General features: G+C 45.7%; 1 protein-coding gene across 1 annotated transcript in view; it reads left to right on the top strand.

Annotated features, from left to right (window-relative positions):
- Window positions 1–7,675: 7,675 nt before the first annotated feature.
- Window positions 7,676–27,718, top strand: part of LOC126456570 (uncharacterized) — a gene marked incomplete at its 3' end in the record, with an annotated part of 67,324 nt that continues 47,281 nt past the window's right edge. The window contains exons 1-3 of the mRNA XM_050092320.1: window positions 7,676–7,994; window positions 15,935–16,127; window positions 22,122–22,322. Of these exons, the coding sequence (XP_049948277.1) occupies window positions 7,676–7,994; window positions 15,935–16,127; window positions 22,122–22,322 (713 nt within the window). The remainder of the gene's footprint in view (window positions 7,995–15,934; window positions 16,128–22,121; window positions 22,323–27,718) is intronic.

Genomic DNA, 27,718 nt, shown 5'->3' with positions numbered 1-27,718 from the left:
TCACAACAACGTTTCACCAGGCAATGCTGGTCAACTGCTATTTGTGTATGAGAAATCGGTTGGAAACTTTACTCATGTCAGCATTTTGTAGGTGTCGCCACCGGCGCCAACCTTGTGTGAATGCCTTGAAAAGCTAATCATTTGCAAATCACAGCATCTTCTTCCTGTCGGTAAAATTTCGCGTCTGTAGCACGTCATCTTCGTGATGTAACAATTTTAATGGCCGGTAGTGTAATTTCCAAGAACATTGAGACATTTGTCATGCCGCTTTATACGCTTCAAAAAGTCTTCCAGGAAAAACTCAGGGCGTTCCATACGGAAGAAGCGTTGAACGGCTTGTTTGACGTCAGCATTGCTGCCAAAGAGCCTTCCGCCGAGATTCTTCTTCAAAGCAGGAAACAGATGGAAGTCACTTGGTGCGAAATCCGGACTGTAAGGCGGGTGGTGTAGGCGCTCCCAACCAAGAGTTGCAATATCGTTTGCGTTGCCGTCGCCGTGTGTAGTCACGCATTGTCATCCAACAGCAGGACGCCAGATCTGAGAAGGCCAGGCAGCTTTTTCCGAATCACCTCTTTCAATTTTGTCAGAGTGGCGCAGTACCGCGCAGCATTGATGGTTGCATCCTCCAGAAAGTCCAACAGCAAAACTCCTTTGGCGTCCCAGAATACGGTGAGTAGCACTTTCCTTGCAGACGGAGTGCTTTTGAAATTTTTTCGGACAGGTGATGACGGATGTTTCCACTCGATGGATGCAACCTTCGATTCGGCGTGTAATGGTGGACCTACGTTTCATTCCCCGTCGCAATCCGAAACAGAAGGTCAATTTCCAGATTCATGGTAACACACGAGCTGTTCCAGACTGAACGCCATACGTTGTTCCATGTGTGTCGGGGTCAGTTGGCAGGGCACCCATCGCGCTCACACCTTCCTGTATCGAAGAATGTCGTGGACGATCTTGTGAGCTCACTCATGTCCGATTCCAAGTTCTACCGCTGCTCCATCGATGGTGATTCGCCGGTTCGCTTTAATCAAGTCATCCACCTCCCTGACATTTGCATCTGTAGTGGCCGTGCGCGTCCGTCCAGGTCTCGGTATGTCCCGCACTTGCTGACGTCCATCACTGAATTGCTGGCACTATCTCCGCACCATGTGGATCGACATCACACCTGACCCATACACCTCATCAAGGCGGTTATGAATTTCTGTGCCTGATACTCCACATGCCCATTCATAATGTATAACAGCTCTCACTTCCGCCTTTGACCACGACTCCAAAACGCACCTTCTCTCCATAGCTCAGGGAAAAGACTGAGCGGCTGGCCTCCGTTTTGCGCAGGCACTGCGTCAGCGCCCTCTGCTTGATCGCGGTCGACGTCTACCCAATGGTGTATCGGTATCTTGCACCTGCCGTGTCGTCTTTCGGCCATATCACACAACTCTGCCCACAGTCGACAGGGGAAACTTATTTTCCAACTCCCCCTCGTATGTAAACACGTACATACATGTCGTCTACAGTGCATTTGTCAGCACCTCGGGAAGCATTTCTTACTACAACAGTCCATGCCATACTGATTAATTTTGCATGTTGTGTGGGATGCTGTTGCAGAAACTTGTTCCACTCGCTGATGTCACTGGAGAGACATTTTGAACCTAAAGAGCTAATGCTTCTTTCTTGCGAGCCACTGACCGCTTACACTGCAGAAGGATTTAGCTCGTTGGATCAGGTTGGGAGCAGATAGCCCATCTCTGCAGTGAACCAGTCAATGATAAATGGTGCTTGAGCATACAGCACGGGCGACATTGCCTCGCTGCAAAATATAGACGTCGATATGTTAAAAGCAACTGTGATTTTCATAGTGTAACTAGTTTCGGCTGAAAACTAATTTTACGTTTTTAGTGTTTTTCGCTGCTGTGTCATTTCAAACTATGGCAAGTGTGACGAGTGCCACGCGAACAACACGTGAAGTGTCAAGGAGAAATAAAAGAATCCAGGCCTGCGAATTCATGTTTTTGGTGAGGTAGTACATTGAGAAAGAAGAGGAAAGAGACGAGGAGCTATTATTCCCTTTTGTTCTACATGTAAAGGGGTCTGTAGGACCTTTGAAAAGAAGAAAAAACACTGTTGTAACGACAGGGAAAGGACAGTACAGTGTAGACTGCGACGAGACTGACTACCAAGCTGAAGACACCAGGGAAAACGGAGGCCAAGTATAGGACCGTGACGATTTCCAGAAGGATGCAATTCATTTGTATAACCACTGTAAGAGAAAGGAACATCTGTCACTTTCTAAACAGCTCGTGTCGCTACAGAGAGAGGATCTTTTTAAAGGCACAGAGGGAGCACTAATAATACGAATAATGCAGAGGGTAACGATTTTCCACCAGATGCTGCTAGCGATGTGAGTGGATGTTATCGATTGTCATGTACTTCTACATCGACATACGTACTTCACAAGCCAACATACTGCAATGCAGTCAGGAAGCTAAAAGGAGATGCTGTCGTCGATAGATCATCCATCGTATTGTCACTATTTGCGTCACATTATGACTGTTAATACGTTGCTAGAGTCTTATGCCACTTGTATGTTTTTAATAACGAAATATTTAACAATGAAAACCGAAAGTGTGAATATTCTACAATATTACCAGAACACTTGGCAATTATGTTGAGAAATCGTAACAAACAACTGTAACATATTTTAGCATATTAGATACAGAATATTTTGTTGCAGTTTTCCAAGATTGTGTATCGGAACTAGCCACTATGAATAATTCTACGTGTCATGTCCATTATAATTATCCAGGCTGTTATGCCATGGTCGGTTGATGAATTCTGTGTCAATTGCCAACGTTTCGTCCCCGTCTGCGCAGGACATCTTCAAGGGGGTCTGTAGCTTGATGGAAGGTTCAACACACCCACTGGCTCGCTACTGACTGCCGCTAAATTCCCTGTGCGAGCGCTCCCGCGCTGTGGCGTGACGTCACGTGTTTTGAAAACGTCAGTGCAATTGGCCGCTCTCCGCTGCCGTCGATCGCCGTTGCCATCACCCAGTAGTGGACGGGTGGTACACATCTTCTTCAACACCGGCATCCATATACCGTTTAATTTCACGCCCTCCTCCTTTCGATTGAAATTATTAGGGTGTTTGGCGATTTCGATTGCCTCCCTGTAGAACCTTCCATAATAACCGCTTGTGGCCGCTAGTACTTGCGTCTCCTCGAAACGAATATGGTGGTTACCTGGCTGGAAAGCATGCTCCGCAACAGCTGATCGTTCCTTTTCTCCTCCTCTACAATTGCCCTTGTGCTCTTACATACGATTTGAAACAGTTCTTTTAGTGGTACCCACATAAACATCTCCACAGCTGCATGGGATCCTACACACTACAGCTTTTTCCAATGGTTTGCGAGCGTCCTTGGCATGCTTAAGGTATTGCTGTATCTTCCTGGTGGGCTTGTGAATTACGTGAATACTCCGCTTCGTCAAGATCCTCCCTATTATTTCCATTACATTTTTAATGTTGGGAATTGACACAGAATTCATCAACCGACCATGGGATAACAGCCCGGATAATTATAATGGACTTGACATTTCCGGCCGTGAAAGTCTACATTTTAATTTTACGTCACAACCCGCATATTGTCACGTATTTTGTTTTTACCACTAGAGGACGTGAGGCGTGGCGACTGTGGAGCCAGACTCTACGTTCGGCAACGTTGCAGCTGGGCGCATTAACTGTCAGGACCAACCATCTGTTTCACGTAAGAGGCGAGACTAGATGTCGGCCTCCCACTATGTATCAACTTTACTGTCGCAGACAGTGGGGGGAGGGGCGGGGGAGATGATGGGTGTTGTGAGTGTGAATGGATATGGTAGATGGTGGGGGGAAGGGGCTACCCGGGACAGGCAAGGAGGCTGGGTGGGGGGGGGGGGGGGGCGGTATGTATTTTCGTTGCACCGCAGCTGCGTGCCGGCTCCCAGGCGCGCAGCAGCAAACATACACTACTGGCCATTAAAATTGCTGCACCAAGAACAAATGCAGATGATAGACGGGTATTCATTGGACAAATATATTATACTAGAACTGACATGTGATTACATTTTCACGCAATTTGGGTGCATAGATCCTGAAAAATCAGTACCCAGAACAACCACCTCTGGCCGTAATAACGGCCTTGATACGCCTGGGCATTGAGTCAAAAGGAGCTCCGATGGCGTGTACAGGTACAGCTGCCCATGCAGCTTCAACACGATACCACAGTTCATCAAGAGTAGTGACTGGCGTATTGCGACGAGCCAGTTGCTCGGCCACCATAGACCAGACGTTTTCAGTTGGTGAGAGATCTGGAGAATGTGCTGGCCAGGGCTGCAGTCGAACGTTTTCTGTATCCAGAAAGGCCCGTACAGGACCTGCAACATGCGGTCGTGCATTATCATGCTGAAATGTAGGTTTTCCAGCGATCGAATGAAGGGTAGAGCCACGGGTCGTAACACATCTGAAATGTAACGTCCACTGTTCATAGTGCCGTCAATGCGAACAAGAGGTGACCGAGACGTGTAACCATACTATCACGCCAGGTGATACGCCAGTATGGCGATGACGAATACACGCTTCCAATGTGCGTTCACCGTGATGTCGCCAAACACGGATGCGACCATCATGATGATTTAAACAGAACATGGATTCATCCGAAAAAAATGGCGTTTTGCTATTCGTGCACCCATGTTCGTCGTTGACTACACCATCGCAGGCGTTCCTGTCTGTGATGCAGCGTCAAGGGTAACCGCAGCATTGGTCTCTGAGCTGATAGTCCATGCTGCTGCAAACGTCGTCGAACTGTTCGTGGAGATGGTTGTTGTCTTGCAAACGTCCCCATTTGTTGACTCAGGGATCGGGACGTGGCTGCACGATCCGTTACAGCCATGCGGATAAGATGCCTGTCATCTCGACTGCTCATGATACGAGGCCGTTGGAATCCAGCACGGCGTTCCGTATTACCCTCCTGAACCCACCGATTCCATATTCTGGTAACAGTCATTGGATCTCGACCAACTTGAGCAGCAATGTCGTGATACGATAAACCACAATCGCGATAGGCTACAATTCGACCTTGTCAAAGTCGGAAACTTGATGGTACGCATTTCTCCTCCTTACACGAGGCATCACAATAACGTTTCAGCAAGCAACGCCGGTCAACTCCTGTTTGTGTATGAGAAATCGGTTGGAAACTTTCTTCATGTCAGCACGTTGTAGGTGTCGCCACCGGCGCCAACCTTGTATGAATGCTCTGAAAAGCTAATCGTTTGCATATCACAGCATCTTCTTCCTGTCGGTTAAATTTCGCGTCTGTAGCACGTCATCTTCGTGGTGTAGAAGTTTTAATGGCCAGTGGTGCAGCTGGGCGACGCCACCAGCGCTAACGTGCATGGTCTCCAGATGCTCGCACAAATATTTGTCAACTAGTCTTGCGTATGACTTCATTGGGCAGCCAAGGAAGTGCAGTTAAGTCTGTTTTACACGAGCGACTTCCTGGTCAAAATCGACGTCTCGTGGGTGCGCCGTGTAAAGGATTCGCATACCCTCGCCGCTACTGTGTCTGCAACGTCAACTATTAGTTGACTGTGGCCACCGAGAAACGCAAGCGTGAGCGCACGTGCGTGTGACGTCGGCAACGCACTGTTCGTGACCAACGACAAATACTTTTTCAAAGCCGTTTGGTCAAAACTTTGACATTGTTGTAGGGTAGCTTTGGCGAAGATCCCTCATAAAAGTTAGAGCCAGGACCATTGTTGACATGCAACTTTGCTTGCCTTAGTGCATGGAAACTACATAAAAAAACGAAGTATGTTTGCTGCGTGCCTACCAATACAGTGATCAATGCAAAGTTTGAACAATACGAAAATCTTCATAACATAAACCATGCTGACGACAAAGACCGTAATAAGCGGTTGGTATCTTACAAAGAAATAACTGCAGCCCTCAGGTCCATTCGAAATTACTGTACTGTGGATGTTAAGGTAACATATACACTGAAGAGCCAAAGAAACTGGTTCCGTGCCTAATATCGTGTAGGACCCCCGCTAGCACGCAGAAGTGCCGCAAAATGGCGAGGAATGGATTCGACTAATGTCTGAAGAAGCGCTGGAGGGAATTGTCAGAAGTAGCGCTGGAGGGAGTTAACAACATGAATCCTGCAGGACTGTCCATAAAGCCGTAAGAGTACGAGAGGGTGGATATTTCTTCTGAACATCACGTTGCATCTCAGATATGCTCAATAGTGTCATGTGTGGAGAATATGGTGGCCAGTCGGCGGAAGGTGCACGTGCCCGTCGACCTGGGACCGGACCGCAGCGACGCACGGATGCACGCCAAGACCGTAGGATCCTACGCAGTGCCGTAGGGGACCGCACCGCCACTTCCCAGCAAATAAGGGACACTGTTGCTCCTGGGGTATCGGCGAGGACCATTCGCAACCGTCTCCATGAAGCTGGGCTACGGTTCCGCACACCGTTAGGCCGTCTTCCGCTCACGCCCCAACATCGTGCAGCCCGCCTCCAGTGGTGTCGCGACAGGCGTGAATGGAGGGACGAATGGAGACGTGTCGTCTTCAGCGATGAGAGTCGCTTCTGCCTTGGTGCCAATGATGGTCGTATGCGTGTTTGGCGCCGTGCAGGTGAGCGCCACAATCAGGACTGCATACGACCGAGGCACACAGGGCCAACACCCGGCATCATGGTGTGGGGAGCGATCTCCTACACTGGCCGTACACCACTGGTGATCGTCGAGGGGACACTGAATAGTGCACGGTACATCCAAACCGTCGTCGAACCCATCGTTCTACCATTCCTAGACCGGCAAGGGAACTTGCTGTTCCAACAGGACAATGCATGTCCGAATGTATCCCGTGCCACCCAACGTGCTCTAGAAGGTGTAAGTCAACTACCCTGGCCAGCAAGATCTCCGGATCTGTCCCCCATTGAGCATGTTTGGGACTGGATGAAGCGTCGTCTCACGCGGTCTGCACGTCCAGCACGAACGCTGGTCCAACTGAGGCGCCAGGTGGAAATGGCACGGCAAGCCGTTCCACAGGACTACATCCAGCATCTCTACGATCGTCTCCATGGGAGAATAGCAGCCTGCATTGCTGCGAAAGGTGGATATACACTGTACTAGTGCCGACATTGTGCATGCTCTGTTGCCTGTGTCTATGTGCCTGTGGTTCTGTCAGTGTGATCATGTGATGTATCTGACCCCAGGAATGTGTCAATAAAGTTTCCCCTTCCTGGGACAATGAATTCACGGTGTTCTTATTTCAATTTCCAGGAGTGTATTTTTCACTATTTGCACGACGCTTTGCGAGAACTTTGTCTCACGACATTTGTGTGTGTGTTGTGTTACGATTTTTTTGAGTAAGTTGTGACACTGCCTAGTGGAGAAACGAAACACTATTTCTAAAATAGTGTTTCGTTTCTCCACTAGGCAGTGCCAGAAGTTACTCAAAAAAATCGTAGCACAACACACACACAAATGTCATACAAACAAATGTGAATCCAGCTGACAATGGAGGTTTAAACCTTTGAAACGCGTCGTGGAGATAAATAAACAGCGACTGGTAACAGTTAACTTGTTGTTTCGTTTAATGTCAATAACAGTCACGGTAAAGCCTAACCTAAAATGTTCATATTTAAAGGCCATCTTGTCTCACAACCTTTTTTTTTTAAAAAAAAACTATTTTGGATCTGTTTACTTACAATTCCGTTCTATGTGTGCTACAGGTTAATACTATCTAAAGGCGGTTCGGCGGTGGACTCTGCCGTGACCACAATGTTGTGCCAGGCTGTGGTCCACCCACACATTACCGGCCTGGGCGGTGGCTTTGTAATGCTCATATACACCGCAAAAACCAAAAAGGTCGAGACTCTCAACGCACTGCCAGCAGTTCCAAGTGGATTTTATAACTTCAGTTTACAACTTGGGAGACGCAGTAAGAGAGGTGAGCTGATTTTTTTAACGAACTTCACAGTAGCTTAAGTTCTAACAATTAATACACATTTACAAGCTCGTAAGGTCTGCCAAAACATTGACATAACACCTATCATTTGCAAAAATCCTTCTTTCTACGTAGTCATGTGCAGTTTGACATTTATTTAGAAAAGTTTCTTATTTTTTATGTAAAACCAAACAAAACCAGAGAGAAATCATGAATCTATGGGTCAGAAGAGGTCTAGGCTTAGATGATTCTGACCACTTTTTAAGAGAAATCATAGCAAATTTCAAAATAAAAGACGAAACCCAAAAAAGTCCATAGAACTGACACAAAATTTCTGTCAGACAAAAGGAACGAATACTTTAAACAGCTTCACTCAAAGAAGATGGGAAATAGGAATGAAATCAGAGAAGCAATGATAGAGACGTTGAAAGAACTAGAACAACCTTGAAGGAGAAGGAAACATGGGTAGTGGAATAAGACAGGTGGGAAGCGATAGAGCATAAACTAACTGCTGGGAGAAAATGGAGCTGTTGCCAAAAGGAAAGAGACTGGAACACATTCACTGAAATCAGAAAACAGACATCAAAAATCATTCCAACGGAGAAACGGTAATATTAGAAAAAACTATTAGTGTAAATAGATACAAATTTCAGACAGAACAACACTAGGGATTTCTAAAAACTTTTTAAAGATGAAATAGGAGGTTACAAGCCCATGAACCTACACTTCAAAAATTCAACAGGCAAACTGATTACCAACAATGCAGGTAATTGTGAGTTACTAGCTAAATACTTCAAACATCTTCTAAACTGCGAGGAACCAACATAACGACTAATTTTCAGACAACCTCGAAAGGAAAACATACCTTCAGAACCTCTGTCATAGCATCAAATTGAACAACACATTGGCCACTGACAAACAACAAAACGCCAGGTGAAGACGGGACATAAGCTGAGATGTGGAATCTGGGAGTGAAGCGGGAAGCTGAAACCATTGATGAGGTTATTAAAGATTGCTGCAAAAAGAATACGGGACGCCTGGAAACAAGCCATAATCGATCCGCTAGATAAGGAAGGTGACAGAATAGACACCAGCAATTACCGAGACATATATCCAAAGCTCTGCTGAATAAGAAGGTCAAACAGAACACACAACTGGCGAGTACCAAGAGGGGCTTAGAAATATCGTGTCCAGAGCAAGTTTTAACTTCAAAACTGTCCTCAGGATCAGAACCTCTACACTGTCGTTACATTCATTGATTTCAAAAAAGCCTACGATTCTGTAGATAGACAGACAGTATTCCTAACACTGGAAGAAACAGCTGTCGACAAAACCACAAGACAACTAGTTGAACGGCCACTCAAAGACACAACTTGAAAAGCTAAATTTCGAGGGGAAGTTTCTGAAACCTTCGGAATTAGCATAGGTGTTCGGCAGGGCGATGTGCTCTCACCAATTCTCTTCAGTCTGATCTTAGATAAAGTCATGAGAGACTGGGATAAAGAGCTACGGAGAAAAACAGCGAAGGAATCCATCCAGGACAAGGAAGAGGAAGATTTGAGGTGAAATGGCTCGCTTTTGCTGGCTATATTGCAGTAATTTCTTAGGATAAAACAGATGCAAAGATAACGATAGAAACACTTCACGAAATTGCAGCTAAAACCGGATTACTAATATCTTATATAAGAAAACAGAATACACTGAACACAGACACAACAGAGAAAAATGTATACAAATCCAAAACGGAAACATCAAAAGAGTCGATAAAATAAAGTATCTGGGAGAATGGGTACAATTAAATGGATTAGATAACACCACAGGTAAGGGAAGATCGAAGAAAATGGAATTAGCATACAAATCACCCAAAACCAATATAATAAAAGATCAGTTTCATTCCAGGAAAAAATTAAACACTACGCAATAGAAATTAAACCGGAAGCACTTTACTGGTCTAAATACCTGACCGCGAATAAAAGAGGTGAATAAGAAGAAAAGAAAAGAAAAGATGAGATGAAAGAAAGGAAAACAATCAGAAAAAATTTATGACCACGAAAGAACAAATCTAATAACCGAGCGAATAGGAGAAATGAAAATCTACACAAAACCGTAGAAACAATGACAGCTACAATTAGAAAGAGGAAATTAAAGTTCTACGGACATATTTACAGAATGAATGAGAATATTGTAAGAAAATGAAACGCCTACGGCTCTCCTTATGATCTTATTTATTGTGTTGCTACCAGTTTCTGCGCTTCAACGCGCGATCTTCAGGCCTTAGTTGATGCTGAAGGGATTATCACGTTCCATATATACGATGCATCAGTGGACAACATAACTCGTTTACGCAGAATATCTGTAAATGTGATGTCGTCTCTCCAACCATCAACTGCCAACTCAACTTGAAGAGTCTTTACTCAACAGCTTCTCATCTGCGAGCGATTCATGTAATTTTTATCTTACCGATTATTAAAGTGTCTCACATCGGTCTCGTGTACTGACTCTTTCCATAACAATGGAGATTTGCTCCTCAGTTCGGTGGTAACGAACTGGACGCACAAAATAAAATAAAAAATGGGCGTTTGCAAAAATTTATCCAGGCGCAGTGGGGAGGGTAAGGGGGAAAAGGAGGTAAACTCCAAGCTTTCTGTGCCAATCAAAGTTTTACAGCAATTGCTAAAGCTGTAGTACTGTCTTATTGCCATCTACTGCGTAAAGCTACAATCGGTTAAATGAAACGCATAGCCCAAATCACGGGAAATCACTTCTAGAAGTGTACAAGAATCCGGTAGTGAATATAAACAGAGTACTCCAGTTTCCAGCCCGCCCCCTGCCACCTCGCGAACCCACATGTCTCTGTCAGTGACAAAACGTTTCAAATTAAACAACAATTTCTTCCGTTAGTGAATACAGTTCCATCGCAACCAGTTCCCGAGTGAACGGTACGAGGGGAGCTACATACATTGGACATTTGGAGTCGTTTAAATTGTAACGACGTGTAAAGCTGCAAGTCTTCAGTGAACCAGCCATCACACAACTCAGTAGATTCGTCAAGTTTGGTCTGATGAGTCGCGATTTCGCCTCTTTCCTAATGATATTACGCGTCAAATGCAGCGACGGACCAATAGGCGTTTAACCTGCTATGACTGAAAGGTATAGTTCAGGCCGAAGGTGGTTCTGTGATGTTTTTGGAGTGTCATTCATATCATCACTTGGCCCCATTCATTCGAGTTAACGAGAACAGGAACCAGGATGTTTATTTCAGTATTCTGGGTGAGCAAGCGTTACCCTTTCTTCCATACGTTCGCGATGCATATGCTTTAAACATTGATGTATTTCGGAATGACAATAGCCGTCTTGACAGTGCAGAAAGCGTACGTCTCTGGTTTGACATGAATTTAGGCACCACGGCACCCCGACGGTCCCGCTAAATCATCCGCTCTAAATCCCATACATAATATCTTGAACTACTTGCGGAATTGAGTGAAGAAACGCAATCAACATCCCTGTAGTGTCGTAACCATACGGAACGTAATCATTAATGAGCGGCTTCAGGAGGATACAGCAACCTGAACAAACCTATGGACTCTCTTCCTTACCATATGAGGCCAGTTTCACGGTTAGCGGATGTGCTACACGGTATTAGCCTAATATCTCCTGCGGAAGAGACTGGCACGTTCTTTTGTCCGATGTCATTATTGTAAATTATCTTATACAAGCTTTATATGTGTGTGTGTTTTTGCATTGTGCCCGTCAGGCCTGACGGGATGTACAGTGTGCTAAGAAAACTAAAATTATGTCCAGAAAAAAACAGAACACCTTGAACGACTATAGATATGATGATCATATTCACAGCACTTGTACATTAGTATGTTCTGCAGAAATGATTAGTATTTGAACCACGTTAGCCCGCAGGTTCAAGGTCAACATCGATATCGCGGCGTAGCACTTCCTACTGGTAAAATGTGCCTGCGGCCCTTGTTGTCGCTATAAACTGAAGGTAATGGATCAGTGTGACTCGAGCAGTAGCGCAGGATGCCCTGCGGACGTATGCGCGAACCGTACGATCAAACCAGTGAGTTTAAAAGAGGGAGCATTATTGGCATGAGAAAATGTGATGCATCCACCCGGGAAATTACAGCTAGTGGTGGACGAGGTGTTTCGGCAGTGCAGTGGGTATGTGCAGAATGGTTCACAGAAGGCCGTAGAACACGACGAAGTGGGCCAGGTCGCACCATTCAGACCACCCCACGAAGAGATTGACACCTCATCCGAGTGGCATTGTGGGAAAGATCTGCGTCCTCCCTTCCTGCCAGAGCTTCTGTGAAGTTTGGAAGGTAGGAGACGCGGTACTGGCAGAACTGAAGCTGTGAGGACGGGTCGAGAGTCGTGCTTGGGTAGCTCAGATGGTAGAGCACTTGCCCGCGAAAGGCAAAGGTCTCGAGTTCGAGTCTCGGTCCAGCACACAGTTTTAATCTGTCAGGAAGTTTCACATCGTACACTATCAGAGGTGAAGCCCGTCGCCGTTTATTACTGCATGGGTTACGGGCGCGTCGTGCACTTCTCCGCCTACCTTTGACGGAATTGCAGAAATATGCTAGACGGCAATGGTGCATGGAACGACGTCACTAGGGACAGGAATGTATCAGATAGCGTATTCGGACGAATCCAGATTCTACACTACTGGCCATTAAAATTGCTACACCAAGAAGAAATGCAGATGATAAACGGGTATTCACTGGACAAATATATTATACTAGAATTGACATGTGATTACATTTTCACGCAATTTGGGTGCTTAGATCCTGAGAAACCATTACCTCTGGCCGTAATAACAGCCTTGATACGCCTGGGCATTGAGTAAAAACGGAGCTTGGATGGCGTGTACAGGTATAGCTGCCCATGCAGCTTCAACACGATACCACAGTTCATCAAGAGTAGTGACTGGCGTATTGTGACGAGTCAGTTGCTCGGCCACCATTGACCAGACGTTTTCAGTTGGTGAGAGATCTGGAGAATGCGCTGGCCAGGGCAGCAGTAGAACATTTTCTGTATCCATAAAGGCCCGTACAGGACCTGCAACATGCATTATACTGCTGAAATGTAGTGTTTCGCAGGGATCGAATGAAGGGTAGAGTCACGGGTCGTAACACATCTGAAATGTAACGTCCACTGTTCAAAGTGCCGTCAATGCGAACAAGAGGTGACCGAGACGTGTAACCAGTGGCACCCCATACCATCACGCCTGGTGATACTCCAGTATGGCGATGACGAATACACACTTGCAATCTGCGTTCACCACGATGTCACCAAACACGGATGAGACAATCATGATGCTCTAAACAGAACCTGGATTCTTCCGAAAAAATGACGTTTTGCCATTCGTGTACCCAGGTTCGTCGTTGAGTACACCATCGCAGGCGGTCCTGTCTGTGATGCAGCGTCAAGGGTAACCGCACCCATGGTCTCCGAGCTTATTGTCCGTGCTGCTGCAAACGTCGTCGAACTGTTCGTGCAGATGGTTGTTGTGTTGCAAACGTCCCCATCTGTTGACTCAGGGATCGAGACGTGGTTGCACTATCCGTTAAAGCCATGCGGATAAGATGCCTGTCATCTCGGCTGCTAGTGACACGAGGCCGTCGGGATCCAGCACGGCGTCCCGTATTACCCTCCTGAACACACCGATTCTATATTCTGCTAACAGTCATTGGATCTCGGCCAGCGCGAGCAGGAATGTCGCGATACGATAAACCGCAATCGCGATAGGCTACAATCCGACGATTATCAAAGTCGGAAACGTGATGGTACGCATTTCTCCTCCTTACACGAGGCATCACAACAACGCTTCACCAGGCAACGCCGGTCAACTGCTGTTTGTGTATGAGAAATCGGTTGTAAACTTTCCTCATGTCAGCAGGTTGTAGGTGTCGGCACCGGTGCCAACCTTGTGTGAATGCTCTGAAAAGCTAATCATTTGCATGTCACAGCATCTTCCTCCTGTCGGTTAAATTTCGCGTCTGTAGCACGTCATGTTCGTGGTGTAGCAATTTTAATGGCCAGTGGTGTATTTGTTTGAATGTGATGGCCGCATTTTGGTTTCCTGCAGACAGCGAGAGCCGCATCACAGTGACAGCACACGCACGAGGCATACAGCGCTAAGCCTTTCGGGATGTGAGGTCGTCGTCCAACAAACTCTCCTGTTCTTGACGTTTCGACCATGACTGCGCTGGACATCCCCAGAGGAGCTCCTCCGCTGAGTCTTGCCGACTGACCGGTCGGACGTCCGAGAGCGACATGTATACTGTAGGAAAGGGGGCGTGGTCAAAGTAATACGTGATGAGCAGAGATAATCCTGGTCAAAGATAAAACTTAACCGTCGATTGTCGTCTTGTCGAAGATAAAACTGTCCAGCGATTGTGCAGAGCTACTGTCCATATGTCGCTAAGTTTCAGTGCCTCCTGCTTCCTATTAAAATTATCCTGATGCTTATAAATTTCATTGCCTTCTCTGCATGGTCGTGGATAATAATTTGACGTTTTACATAAAATTTCTGTTTCAGAAAACTTCGTGGTTTCCTGACTGAAGAGCATGCTCCGCTACAGCTGATTTCTCTATTTTTCCTACTGGGCAAGGACTTTTGTGCTCTTTTGGCAGTGTATTTACACTCCTCTTCGTAGTTCCAATACAAACTTCACCACACACACACGGAATTTTGTATACACCATATGTCGACAGAGGGGGGCGTTTATCCTTCACAGATCGAAGTACTTGACTTATTTTCTTTGTTAGGCTAAAGACCGGTCTGATGTCATGTTTCTATAAAATCTTTTCTTTTAATAGAAGGGAGAGAAACTATTTTATTTTTTCCTGAGTAGCCATTTTTTTCGAAGGCCTGCTTCAGATGTTTTATTTCAGCGTGCAGGTGTTCCAATATCCGTTTAATGACACCTCTCTTTTGTTGTGGATGGTGATTGGAATTTTTATGCAAATATCTGTCCGTATGTCCTACCTTCTGAAAAAGTTTATATTCGAAACTTCCAACGGACTTACCATAGACCACTACGGTCGCAGGTTCGAACCCTGCCTCGGGCATGGGTGTGTGTGATGTCCTTAGGTTAGTTAGGTTTAAGTAGTTCTAAGTTCTAGGAGACTGATGACTTTTGACGTTAAGTCCCATAGTGCTCAGAGTCATTTGATCCATTTTTTTTGACATTATCATAACTAAAACATCCAAGAAAGATACTGTGTTATCATTTGCACGGCCATATGTTGCTCCACGAACACCTGCCTTCTTTTTGTCACAGAATGTCAGCTTTTTGCCCTGGCGCGTCAGATTACCAGACTTGCCGCCAATCGAAAATGTTTCCGCAGAACATACTAATGTACATGTCTTGTGACTATGAACATCGTATCTCTAGTCGTTCATGGTGCCCCGTTTTTTTAACGTGAGTGTATAATGATTTACGTAATCAATAATGTTATCACTAATGTTACTTATTTTCTGAGAGATCTTTCTATGGGTATGTAGGCAGCGTATTTCCTTGTTTTTGCGTAGCAATTGCCTTTGCATTGCGAGCTATTTTTTTAACTTCTTTGTAAGGCTGTCTAGTTCAGCAGCACGTATAGGGACTACAGCTATTTGTTTTATTGTAATGAGTTCCTTGTGATTGTTATTTATGTTAAGCAGGGTTTCATTAACTCTGCAGATTAGTATGCGATATGTAGCTTGTTTGTGTTCTGCTCGAAGCGAAAAGTAACTTTGTAAATTGTCGTGCCTGTTACTGTTTCTTTGCTGATGGCATTAAAGGTACATTCGTTTTCTTTGCTAATGTGTACTTCGTTTTATGGAAGGAAATAATATTCGGCACTTGGTAAACAGTCAGTGTTATCTCGTAATTTATGTTGAGCGACATGATTTTAACACTGTTCCCATATTCAACCAACAGGTGCAGAATCTATCGCAGTTCCTGGTACGTTACCCGGCCTGTGGGAAGTTCATCAAAAGTATGGCAAATTACCCTGGAATATGTTGTTTGATGCAGCAATTGAGCTGTCTGCAAATGGATTCAAAGTTAGTCCAGATCTTGCTAAAAACTTAGCAAAGCACTCAGGAATGATATTATCAGACCCAAATTTGAGGTAATAGCTCTTTTCTCTCTGTCTCTCTTTGTATGTTTGTATGTTTTCTTTAGTGTTGTTAATATGCTGCCAAAAGCGAGAATTCAGACACAAATGACACAAATGGAAAAAAGTACCTTGTATTTGAAAGATGACTGATGCCTGAAACAAAACCCTGCAAAGTCTGAGAGCAAATGTCCCATTGTTCGCTAACGGTAAGCTATACAAAATACTTCCTATGTTCTAAACACGTCAGTTGTGTGTTAAAAATCAATGTTTCAACGCCAGTTGTACCGTCTTCATCAGTAGTGAAACTGACTACTGCACCTGCTCTCTACGGTCCTTTTTAATCCTTATTCTACGGCTGAGATATTTTCGAAGACTCGTACCAGAACGCATGTTCTCGGAAAACACATGCGATGCACAGTAACCATCTTTCGGCGTATTCCGTCGAAGTATGTTCACTACGTATTTCTGTGAAACATTCGATACTGACGAGGCAGAAAAACTCGCAGTGTTTCTGTGAATCTTCCGTATTTATTCTGTTAATCTAACTAAGTTTCTGGATCACCAAACAATATTAATAAATTGGTGGAACGAGTGTTTTGTGTTTGATCTTCTTCGCTGGTGAATTGTGCTCCCTTGGAATTCTACAAATAAATACCAGTCTTGGCCAGGTCTAAATCACTCTGTAGCCTCTGACTGACTCCTGTGATTGATCATTGATCGAGTAGTCAAAGAGTACCAGACTAGTCGGCTATTTACATGCAATAGCTCTTTTGCATCCTGCCTGCAAGTTATGCTCGGAAACAGTCGTTAGGTAGACCTCTTATTCCTCGTAGCGAGCTAAATTGCGAGTCGGACCTTCATAGAACCTACAGTCCCACGTTAAGATATCCTCAGAAAATGGTGACGAAACGCTGGATATCTCCAAGAAATTAATCTGACCACTGTACAATAGAAAAAAGTTCGAATGTGTGTGAAATCTTATGAGACTGCTAAGGTCATCAGCCCCTAAGCTTACGCACTACCTAACCTATATTATCCTAAGGACAAACACACACACACCCATGCCCGAGGGAGGACTCGAACCTCCGCCGGAACCAGCTGCACAGTCCATGACTGCAGCGCCTTACACCGCTCGGCTAATCCCGCGCAGCACTATACAGTAGACCGAATTATTTTAATCAGTATATATTTGGTTATGTCAAGCAGGACTTTCTCAGTACAACTGAATAAATGCTCCGATTCCGATATGCCATAGATATGTAACTTGCGAAAACCACACGCACGCACGTACACACACACACACACACACACACACACACACACACACACACATACACACACACACACACACACACACACACACACACACACACACACACACACACACACACATACACACATCCTGGACTTCACTATGTGCAATCTGCATTTTGTCAAGGAAAAAAGCATGCAGAGTTTCGCACTAACGATGTTAGTGAAAAAAAGTGCTAATTCCCACAGACAAGAGATGTGAATGGTGCTCAAATGGCTCTGAGCACTATGGGACTTAACGTCTGAGGTCATCAGTCCCCTAGACTTAGAACTACTTAAACCTAACTAACCTAAGGACATCACACACATCCATGCCTGAGGAAGGATTCCAGACTGAAGCGCCTAGAAGCGCTCGGTCACAGCGGCCGTCCTGAATGGTGCGAAAAGTGACAGTTGACCCTAAATAACGAAAAGTGTGAGATCATCCACATGAGTGCTAAAAGGAACTCGTTAAACTTCGGTTACACTATAAATCAGTCTAATCTAAAAGCCGTAAATTCAACTAAATATCTAGGTATTACAATTACAAAACACTTTAAATTGGAAGGAAAACATAGAAAATGTTGTGGGGAAGGCTAACCAAAGACTGCGTTTTATTGGCAGGACACTTAGAAAATGTAACAGACCCACTAAGTAACTAAGGAGACTGCCTACACTACGCTTGTCCGTCCTCTGCGCGGTGTGGGATCCTTACCACATAGGACTGACGGAGTACATCGAAAAAGTTCAAAGAAGGGCAGCACGTTCTGTATTATCGCGAAATATGGGAGAGAGTGTCATAGAAATGGTACAGGATTTGGGCTGGACATCATTAAAAGAAAGGCGTTTTTCGTTGCGACGGAATCTTCTCACGAAATTCCAATCACCAACTTTCTCCTCCGAATACCAAAATATTTTGTTGACACCGACCAACGTAGGGAGGAACGATCACCACGATAAAATAAGGGACATCAGAGTTCGTACGGAAAGATGTAGGTATTCATTTTTTCCACGCGCTATACGAGATTGGAATAGTAGAGAACTGTGAAGGTGATTCGATGAACCCTCTGCCAGGCACTTAAATGTGATTTGCGCAGTATCCATGTAGACGAAGATGTAGATGTACAGCGATCTCCAAAGAGATCATCATATGCAAGCACAAAGTACATTGTATAAATCTACAACAAACTGACGTCAGCGAGATACATTGATGATCGAAAACATAATGACCACTGCCCACCGCGAGATTCAGACTCTCTTGCGGGCACGTGACGCTGTAAGGAAAGTGTGTAAGCGAAGGAGAGATGAATGCAGAATAGTTCTAGCGACGATATGGAAATGCAATGTCGTAAGTGACTTTGACGGACAGCAGATTGTTATGGATCGCACCTAGGAGCGAGCATCTCGGAACAGCGAAGCTGATGGAGTGTTCGCATTGGACTGTCGAGAGCACGCACATGAGTGTTTGAAATATGGTGAAATCACGAGTAGAAGACAAGGTGTTGGACGGTCATGCCTCGTCACTAAACGTGGAGGTTGGAGGCTCGCTCGCTCGCTCTGTAAGACAGGGTAGATGCGATCTATAGCAGATATGACGGCACAGTACAATGCTAGTGCCGGCACGAGCGTTTCGAAGAACATTGTTCAGCACATGTTGCTAAACATGGGGCTTTGCAGCAGACCACCTCTACATCTCAGCGACATCGTCAATTACGATTTGCAGTGGGTACAGGATTATTGAGACTGGACCATGAATCAGTGGATGCATCGCTGAGTCATATGAATCACGTTTCTTGTTACACCAGGTCGACAATTGTGTCCAGGTACGCTGGTATCCAAAAGAATGGGTGCTCAAATACCCACCCCGACGAGGACACAGGACTGCGGGGCAGTATTGGGCTACAAGTGACGTTCACTTGGACTTTCACAGGGACTTTGGTAGCAATCGAAGGCACCGTTACAGCTGTGGCCTTTGTGCGGTCTACATGAATCCTTTCATGCTTGATACCTTCCATGACAGGGACGGCATCTTCCAGGAGGATAACTGTCCGTGTCACAAAGCCAGAATCTTGCCTTATTTGAACCGATACAACACATCGGGACACTATGGAGCACCAGCCCTGCCCCCACGAGCCACCAGCCCAAAATTTACGGGAATTCCTTGACTGAGTGAAGACATTCGGTGACACATAACTCCAGACACCTGCCGGGGATATGTTCAAACCATGCCACGGAGAATTACTGCTTCATTTCGTTCCAAAGGTGGAGCAAAACGTTTCTAAGTAGGTGTCATAACGAAAATTCCTGACAGATTAAATATGTGAGATGGATCGAGCCTCGAACTCGGTACCTTTTCCTTTCGTAGGCAAGGACTCTACTAACTGAGCTATCCAAGCACGACTCACGAACCTTCCTCACAGCAGACAGAGATCAGGTACTGGTAGAAGTAAAGCTGTGAGGAAGGGCTGTAAGTCGTGTTTGGGTATCTCAGCTAGTAGAGCACTTGCCCTTAAAAAGAAAAAGGTCCCGAATTCGAGTCTCGGTTCGGCGAGCAGTTTTAATCTGTCAGGAAGTTTCACTTCAGCACACATTAAGCCCTCAAGTGAAAATCTGGCTCATTGGTGTAGGACTGTACGTATGCGCATCTCCACAGTGACCCTTTGTAGAATCGAATGACATGTGCCTCCAACAAGTCATGTAAGACGCTTCGTTGCGACATATGACAGAACTAAGCAAATGTACAGTATCAACTAAGACAAATTACAAACACTTCGCATAATGAAAATCACTGAACAAGATCAAACCAGCTCTGCGACTCAGCTCTATTCTCTTCTTTCATCCCAGTACTCAAACTAATAAATGAGCAATTTAAAATGTTATAATAAAAACATTTAATTCCGACCTGCGATCATTACAACAAATTCTGGGTGGAAGTCATTTAACATGAAACGATGAATAATCCACTCTTTTCAAGTCAGTCGGAATGAATAACGAACACGATGTAACAAAACCGACTGCAAGTCATTGGGGGGGAGGTAAGGACCAATACATGGAATTAGACAGATAAGTCAGCGCTGCGGTACAAGTGCACAGAAACATGTGACGTTTTGAAATGAGCTCACCATGTTGAGTTCTTTCTGATTGAACAGGTGCTGTCCCAAGTGGCATCTGGTACACCAATTGTCCTTTAGCTGCACCCCAAGAACCGATGATTCCCTCACCTGATGTACGGCTGCCCACTTTGCCTACTGTCCTCACGTCCACGTGGCCCCAATGAGCATACCGTGCACTCTGCCAAGAACTGCTTAGAAGGTGCCCTACCATCTTGTTCCTCCTTGACCGCCGGACAGACTTCCACGCGAGCCCAGTACACCTCCAAAAGGCTCGCTACTTGTCACGGACGCCCTCTGTGCCACCATGTGCGAAGCCATTGCTTGTTAATGCTCAAAGAGTGTAGCCATACACATTCTTGATAAGAGCCAACACAGCTCAAACGCCTACTAAATATTGTGTTTGTCCTCTTTTGGGACACAGTAGAGCAGCGATTCTGCGTGACAAGGAGTCGATCAGTCGTTATTTGTCTGGAGGCACATGGCACCAGGAGACTGAGGACTAAGGCCAAGCAATTCCAGTGAATTATGGGCTGGCTGTTGGTGAGCGTTCAATAGCATCCCAGAGGTGTTGCATAGGGTTCAGAACAGGTCCATTTGGTGACCACGACATCAAGTGACATCATTATCGCCATCGTCAGATGACTGTAACATGGTCCTGGTCTTGTGACATGGACAGTTACCACACTGGAAGATACTGCCATTGCCCAGGGAGACATCAAGCATAAAGGGATGCAAGTATTCCGTAATAATGTTCATGCAGGCCACCTCTGTCATCGTGCGGTCTATTACTGCCATAGGCCCCTTGGAAGACCAGATGAATACTGTCCCCACTGGGCTGCGTCCATGGCGCGTTTCATGTGCAGAGCAGCCTGGATGACAGTCTAGACGGACACCACCATCGACCTGGTACAACAAGAAACTTGATCCATCCGGTCAGGCGTCTCGTCCACTGATCCATGGTCCAAGCTCAATGATTGCATGTCCACGCAATCGTAACTGATGATGTCTTTGCGTCCACATGGGAAAAGGTTGGAGTCGTCTGTTGCGGAGTCCGCTGTCCAACAATGCGCGCTGAACAGTGTGCTCCGAAACACTGGACCCTACACTCTACCGTCAGATCTGCTGCAGGTCGTGCCACCTACCCTATTTTACTAAGTGGACTACTCTGGTATCTCCATGCTTTGTGATGAGACATGGACGCCCAACACCTTGTCGCCTACTCGTGGTTCACCGTCCTTCCAATGCTTTCAATAAATACTCATGGAAGTATTTCGCGAACATTTAATTAGGTTTTCGCGATACTCGTTCCCAAGCGCCGATCCATAATAATCCGCCTTCTCAAAGTGGCTTTTTCCAGTGGATTTCCCCAGTTGCAGCCCATATAGTTCGTCTCCTCTCCGCCTACCTTACCAGCCACATGCCCGCAACTCCACTAGGCATCATTCAGCCTGCAATGGACAGTGGTCAAAATATTTTTGCTCATCAGTCTATCTGAAGGTCTTTAATTCCAAAATTTCATACCACTGTAATGTTACGTACTATTTTTCCCCTTTCTGCTGTTACTAAGTATTGTGAAATAATAGTGTCCCATGTTGTGTTTCAGTGACATTTACAAAAATCAGTCGACAGGAAAAGTAGCAAAGGAAGGTGATACGATACGGAACGTGTATCTCGCAAGGACGCTAAAATTGGCTTCTCAGTTAGGTTCCCAGGCACTCTCATCAGATGAGCTGGGTGACCACCTTTCAAAGGACATAAAAGCTGCTGGTGGCCACCTCAGTATCGGAGATCTCCAGAGTTACAGGTAAGAGTCGTGTCAGTGTTCGTTTCTGTATTGAAGTTATACTTTCAGATCTGCGTATGCATGGCTTATCATACAATGTTTCAACTACGTACCTTTAGAAAATAATACACAATTTAAAATTAAAACAGAACTAGCAATATGCTTTCACCCTTACGTGGATCGTTATTACGGTCAACCATTTGACATTCGTTTCCGAAAGAAGTCGATTCACACATGACGGAAACGGACTAAACGGAACCAAAAGTATTTAAAACTGTCCATCGTTGACGGAACCACGGGAATCGGTAGCAAGAAAAAATTTACCTCAAATTGCGATTAAACCTTCTTCAGTTGCTTTCTAAATATTATTTTGTGTTTTTTTATCCACATAATTTCTCTGGCAAATAAATGTCTACATATTGATATATTTAGACGACACTTTTCCTGTTGCTTCACTTCTCATCAGCTCGTCAAGAACATCCGTTCAGAATGCAACTTTGGCCAGTATTAAACTTAATCGTCACAGTTCCTTAACTCTAACGTAGTATCTCTATATGTGCAGTCTGCTAGACACCACTGTGCAGTGAACATTGCAGCACTTTGCAAGTTTGTGAAATGGTAGCAAAAGATTTCTCGAAAACAGGTTTACTGAGGTGAGTTTGTCTACATCTACATCTATATTCTGCGAACCACTGTGAAGGGCTCGGCAGAGGGTACGTCTCACTATACCGGTTATTAGGCCTTACTCCCTAACCATTCACGTATGGAGCGCGGGAAAAATGATTGTTCAAACGCTTTGTAAGCGCTGTACTTAATCTAATCTTATCCTCACGATCTCTAAGAGAACGATACGTAGAGGTTTGTAGTATATTCTTAGAGTCATCATTTAAAGCTGATTCTTGAAACTTTGTTAATGGAATTTCTCGGGACAGTTCCGTCTTTCTTCAAGAGTGCGCCAGTTCAGTTCTTTCAACATCTCAGTTACACTCTCCAGCCGGTCATACAGGCCTGTGACCGTTCGTTTTCCCTTTCTCTGTATACTCTCAGTATACCATGCCAGTCCTATTTTGTATGGGTCCCTTACACACACTTGAGTATTACTGTTGAATGGGCTGTACGAGTGATTTTTAATCTCTTTTCTAGACTGACTGAATTTCCCTGGCATTCTACGAATAACCTGTTGTACCTAGTATTGAGCGTATGTGATCGTTCCACTTCATGTCTCTACTAAGAGTTACACCCTAGTACACACATCAAAAAAAGTTTTGCATCTCCTCCGTTCCGAAAGATCCGGAACTTGTACAGAAAATTGGAATAGCGATCAACATAAACATCATTTCCGTCCTTTTTATTGGTAATGAAAAGCACACATTGCGTGTTGTACCACCATACATCGAGACCTTCAGAGGCGGTGGTCCAGACTGCTGTACACACCGGTACCTATAATACCCAGTAGCACGTCCTCTCGTACTGATGCATGCCTGTATTCGTCGTGGCATACTATCCACAAGTTCATCAAGGCACTTTTAGTCCAGATTGTCCTACTCCTCAACGGCGATTCGGCGTAGATCCTTCAGAGTGGGTGGTGGGTCACGTCGTCCATAAACAGCCTTTTTCAATCTATCCCAGGCATGTTCGATAAGGTTCATGTCTGGAGAACATGCTGGCCACTCTACTCGAGTGATGTCGTTAACCTGAAGGTGTCATTCACAAGATGAGCACGATGGGGGCGCGAATTGTGGTCCATGAAGACGAATGCTACGCCAATATGCTGCCCATATGGTTGCACTATCGGTCGGAGGATGGCGTTCACGTATCGTACAGCCGTTACGGCGCCTTCCATGGCCTCCAGCGCCGTACGTCGGCCCCACATAATGCCACTACAAAACTGCAGTGAACCTCCACCTAGCTGCGCTTTCTGGACAGTGTGTATAAGGCGTTCAGCCTGACCGGGTTGCCTCCAAACACGTCTCAGATGATTGTCTCCTTGAAGGCATATGCGGCACTCATCGGTGAAGAGATCGTGCTGCCAATCCTGAGCGGTCCATTTGGCGTGGTGTTGGGTCCATGTGTACGGCGCTGCCTGGTGTCGTGGTTGCAAAGATGGACCTCGCCATGGACGTTGGCACTGAAGTTGCCCATCATGCAGCGTATTGCGCACAGTCTGAGTCCTAACACAACGTCCTATGGCTGCACGAAAAGCATTCTTCAACATGGTGACATTGCTGTCAGGGTTCCTCCTAGCCATAATCCGTAGGTAGCGGTCATCCATTGCAGTAGTAGCCCTTCGGCGCTCTGAGCGAAGCATGCCATCTACTCATCGACAGTTCCTGTTTCTCTGTATCTCCTGCATGTCCGAACAACATCGCTTTGGTTCACTCCTTGGCGCCTGGACACTTCCCCCGTTGAGAGCCCTTCCTGGCACGAAGTAACAATGCGGACACGATCGAACCGCGGTATTGACCGTCTAGGCCTGGTTGAACTACAGACAACACGAGCCGTGCACCTCCTTCCTGGTGGGAACGCCAGGAAATGGTCAGCTGTCGGACGCCCTCCGTCTAATAAATGGCTCTGAGCACTATGGGACTCAACTTCTGAGGTCATTAGTCCCCTAGAACTTAGAACTAGTTAAACCTAACTAACCTAAGGACATCACAAACATCCATGCCCGAGGCAGGATTCGAACCTGCGACCGTAGCGGTCTTGCGGTTCCAGACTGCAGCGCCTTTAACCGCACGGCCACTTCGGCCGGCTCCGTCTAATAGGCGCTGCTCATGCACGGTTGTTTACTTCATTGGGCGGATTTAGTGACATCTCTGAACAGTCAAAGGGACTGTGTCTGTGATAACAATATCCACAGTTAACGTCTATCTTCAGGTGTTCTGGGAACTGGGCTGATGCAAAACGTTTTTGATGTGTGTGTATATGTATGAGTTTGCAGATTCCACCTGTGACTCTCCAACGTTATATTCATACGATTTTTCTTTTATGAAGTGCGCAATTTTATATATTTGCACATTTAAAGCAAGCTGCCAGTCATTGCGCCACTTTGAAATCTTATCATGGTATGACTGAATATTTGTACTGCTTCGTTCAGACTGTATTGCGTTATAGATAACTGTATCACCTGCAAAAAGTCTGGGGTTACTATTAATAATGTCCGCAAGATCGTTGGATGATCACTGTGAAGGACGTGGGGACGCTGTGCACTCATGTGGGGCAACGTTATCAGCACCTGACAGAGCCTGTGAGACGCCCCACTGCTGCTATATATTTGGGCAGCTGGTCGAATCGTGCAATATCCAGATTTGTGGGGCATTCGAAAGTGACAGAGGCCCGATATTGGACTGCATGGCAACGTGACAGTGGACATATTCGTCGTCAAGGTTCCAGCCGACCAGTGAGAATCGCCGTATTGTGCACCAGTAACATTGTAACTCCTTCATTCCTGTGCCTGCCATCCGAGAACAAGTAACAGACTACCTGCACCATTCTGTATCTTTCCACATCATTGATCGAAGAGTAGCAGCAGCCGCACTTGGGATTGTAGAGGATAAGGGGTTATTTTTAGGTAATACGGTGCGAAATTGTGATTTAGTGTGTGTCAGTGCACGATGCGCCAGCCTCACGGCAGACGGCGGACGAAGGCTGGCCGGCGAGTTATGCAGGTGACACAGTTTTTTAAAGAGCGTCAGTATGTGTGTACGTGCACGGCAGCCATCAACAGCCGGAACGCGGCATTAGCATAATTACGCAGACGCGGTCCGCATGTGGTGCGGTTGCGTTAGCCAACTCATCGAGAACATTCTAATAAACATGGCACAGCGTAACTGGCGGATTCAGCAGCGGTCTGCACTATTTAAGGGCATCAGAGGTGGGCGTCGGCATCGGTTCGACCGATTGGGCGTTCGGTCGCTATTACAACATCGTCATCAGTGACGCTGTCCCCGAGGACTGGCCAGCAGAGGGCATTGCCCGCTGCTGCACCAGCGACTCCCGGCGTCGTCACGAGCTGCAGTGTCTGCAGGAGGCGAGCTAGTCCGGGCCTTATGCTGCTAACCTCCTACCGCCTGCGCAGCCGCTGACCGAGCACGCCGTCGTGTTCCCCGGGCTGCGCGCATCTGCACGTCTCCACCACAACACAAGTGGAGGGGGTGAGCTACCGGAGAATGTATTGGAAGAACCAACAATAAAGAGGAAGATTGCTAAAAACAGCCACCTTCTTCTACCCAGCAACGCCCTACAACCGCGACCACGTCACCCGCTCCGGTCATCCTAATACAAGTTGTCAGAAGGATTACAGGATTTACAGTTCCATGCGTAGGCTGACATAGACAGCACAGCACAAAGGCTACGTCTGCATTGGTGCTGTGATCGGGAAGCTTGAGGTGCTGACGAATGGCATTACATGGTGCTCAACAGTGAATTACGGTTGAAACGTCTCTGCGGTGTCGTTTCATAAGATGTTTGTCTCACTGGATTCTGTGCATTGTATTCTGTCCATCGCCTGATTGCGGTTTAATTTATTAACTCTCCCAGAAAGACTGAGCAATCAAACTAAAGCTTATTAAATGATATTAGGTTTGATTTTTTTTATGTTCCATAGGAATTCATGACCTGTATTTATTACGTTTTCCCTTCACCCCACCTTTTGTGTGCGTGAATGATACTGAATGAGTGTTTTTACGTGTTGTTTCGGGTTTCGTTTGTGGGGGGCGCTGAGTTGGTTGTCGTCTGCTAGAAGCAGGTGATGCTTGCTTCTCGTTTGGAGGGTAGCGCAGGATGACCGACTTAGGATCCCAGTATCTGGACAGAGAGGTTTACCCCTTTTAGTCTGAGGTTGGTTTGTCTGTCAGGTTGGTGGCGGAAGCCTACCTCTCTGGTAGCTTCCGTTGCACCAGTAGTTAGGCGAAGCTCGGTGGAGAAAGGACACTCTGTAGCTAGCGGTTGGTGAGTACAGTTCGTAGCTCCTAGAGAAGGTTTCTGCTGATAGGAAGTAGGTCGAATTAGAACTTCCCTATGTTAACTCATGGAATATTTAAGTATTTCAGCTTAACTGAAGCGTGTGTAGTTATGTATTTTCGGAGAGTGGCGTAATTATTTTGTAAAAAAGAATCGGCGAGGATGTGGTTGAAATTAAAAGCGCGGGAGTTGCTTTGTTCCTTTTGGACATCATGGTGTGGAATTTCTAGCAGTGAATATGTTTAGGAGTAGCTAGTCAGCATAACTTCGGGTGAACGTGAGAATAATAGAGTTTTCGAGCAAGTGTGATTTTTATTGTTCTAATTTTCTATGGTTTCGTGGAAGATGCTATTTTCTTTTTGTGTTCGTCTAATACCTCGTGTTTGGCAACCGATGATCCTTCTGGTCTATTATTGCACTGCAGTAGGTTTTCATATTACCAGTTTAATTTTTTT

The sequence above is a fragment of the Schistocerca serialis genome, chromosome 1 (genome assembly GCF_023864345.2).
Source record: "Schistocerca serialis cubense isolate TAMUIC-IGC-003099 chromosome 1, iqSchSeri2.2, whole genome shotgun sequence".
In the NCBI taxonomy this organism is placed as follows: domain Eukaryota; kingdom Metazoa; phylum Arthropoda; class Insecta; order Orthoptera; family Acrididae; genus Schistocerca; species Schistocerca serialis.
The sequence above is the reverse complement of the archived record's forward strand: the minus strand, read 5'-3'. Positions and strand labels throughout refer to the sequence as shown.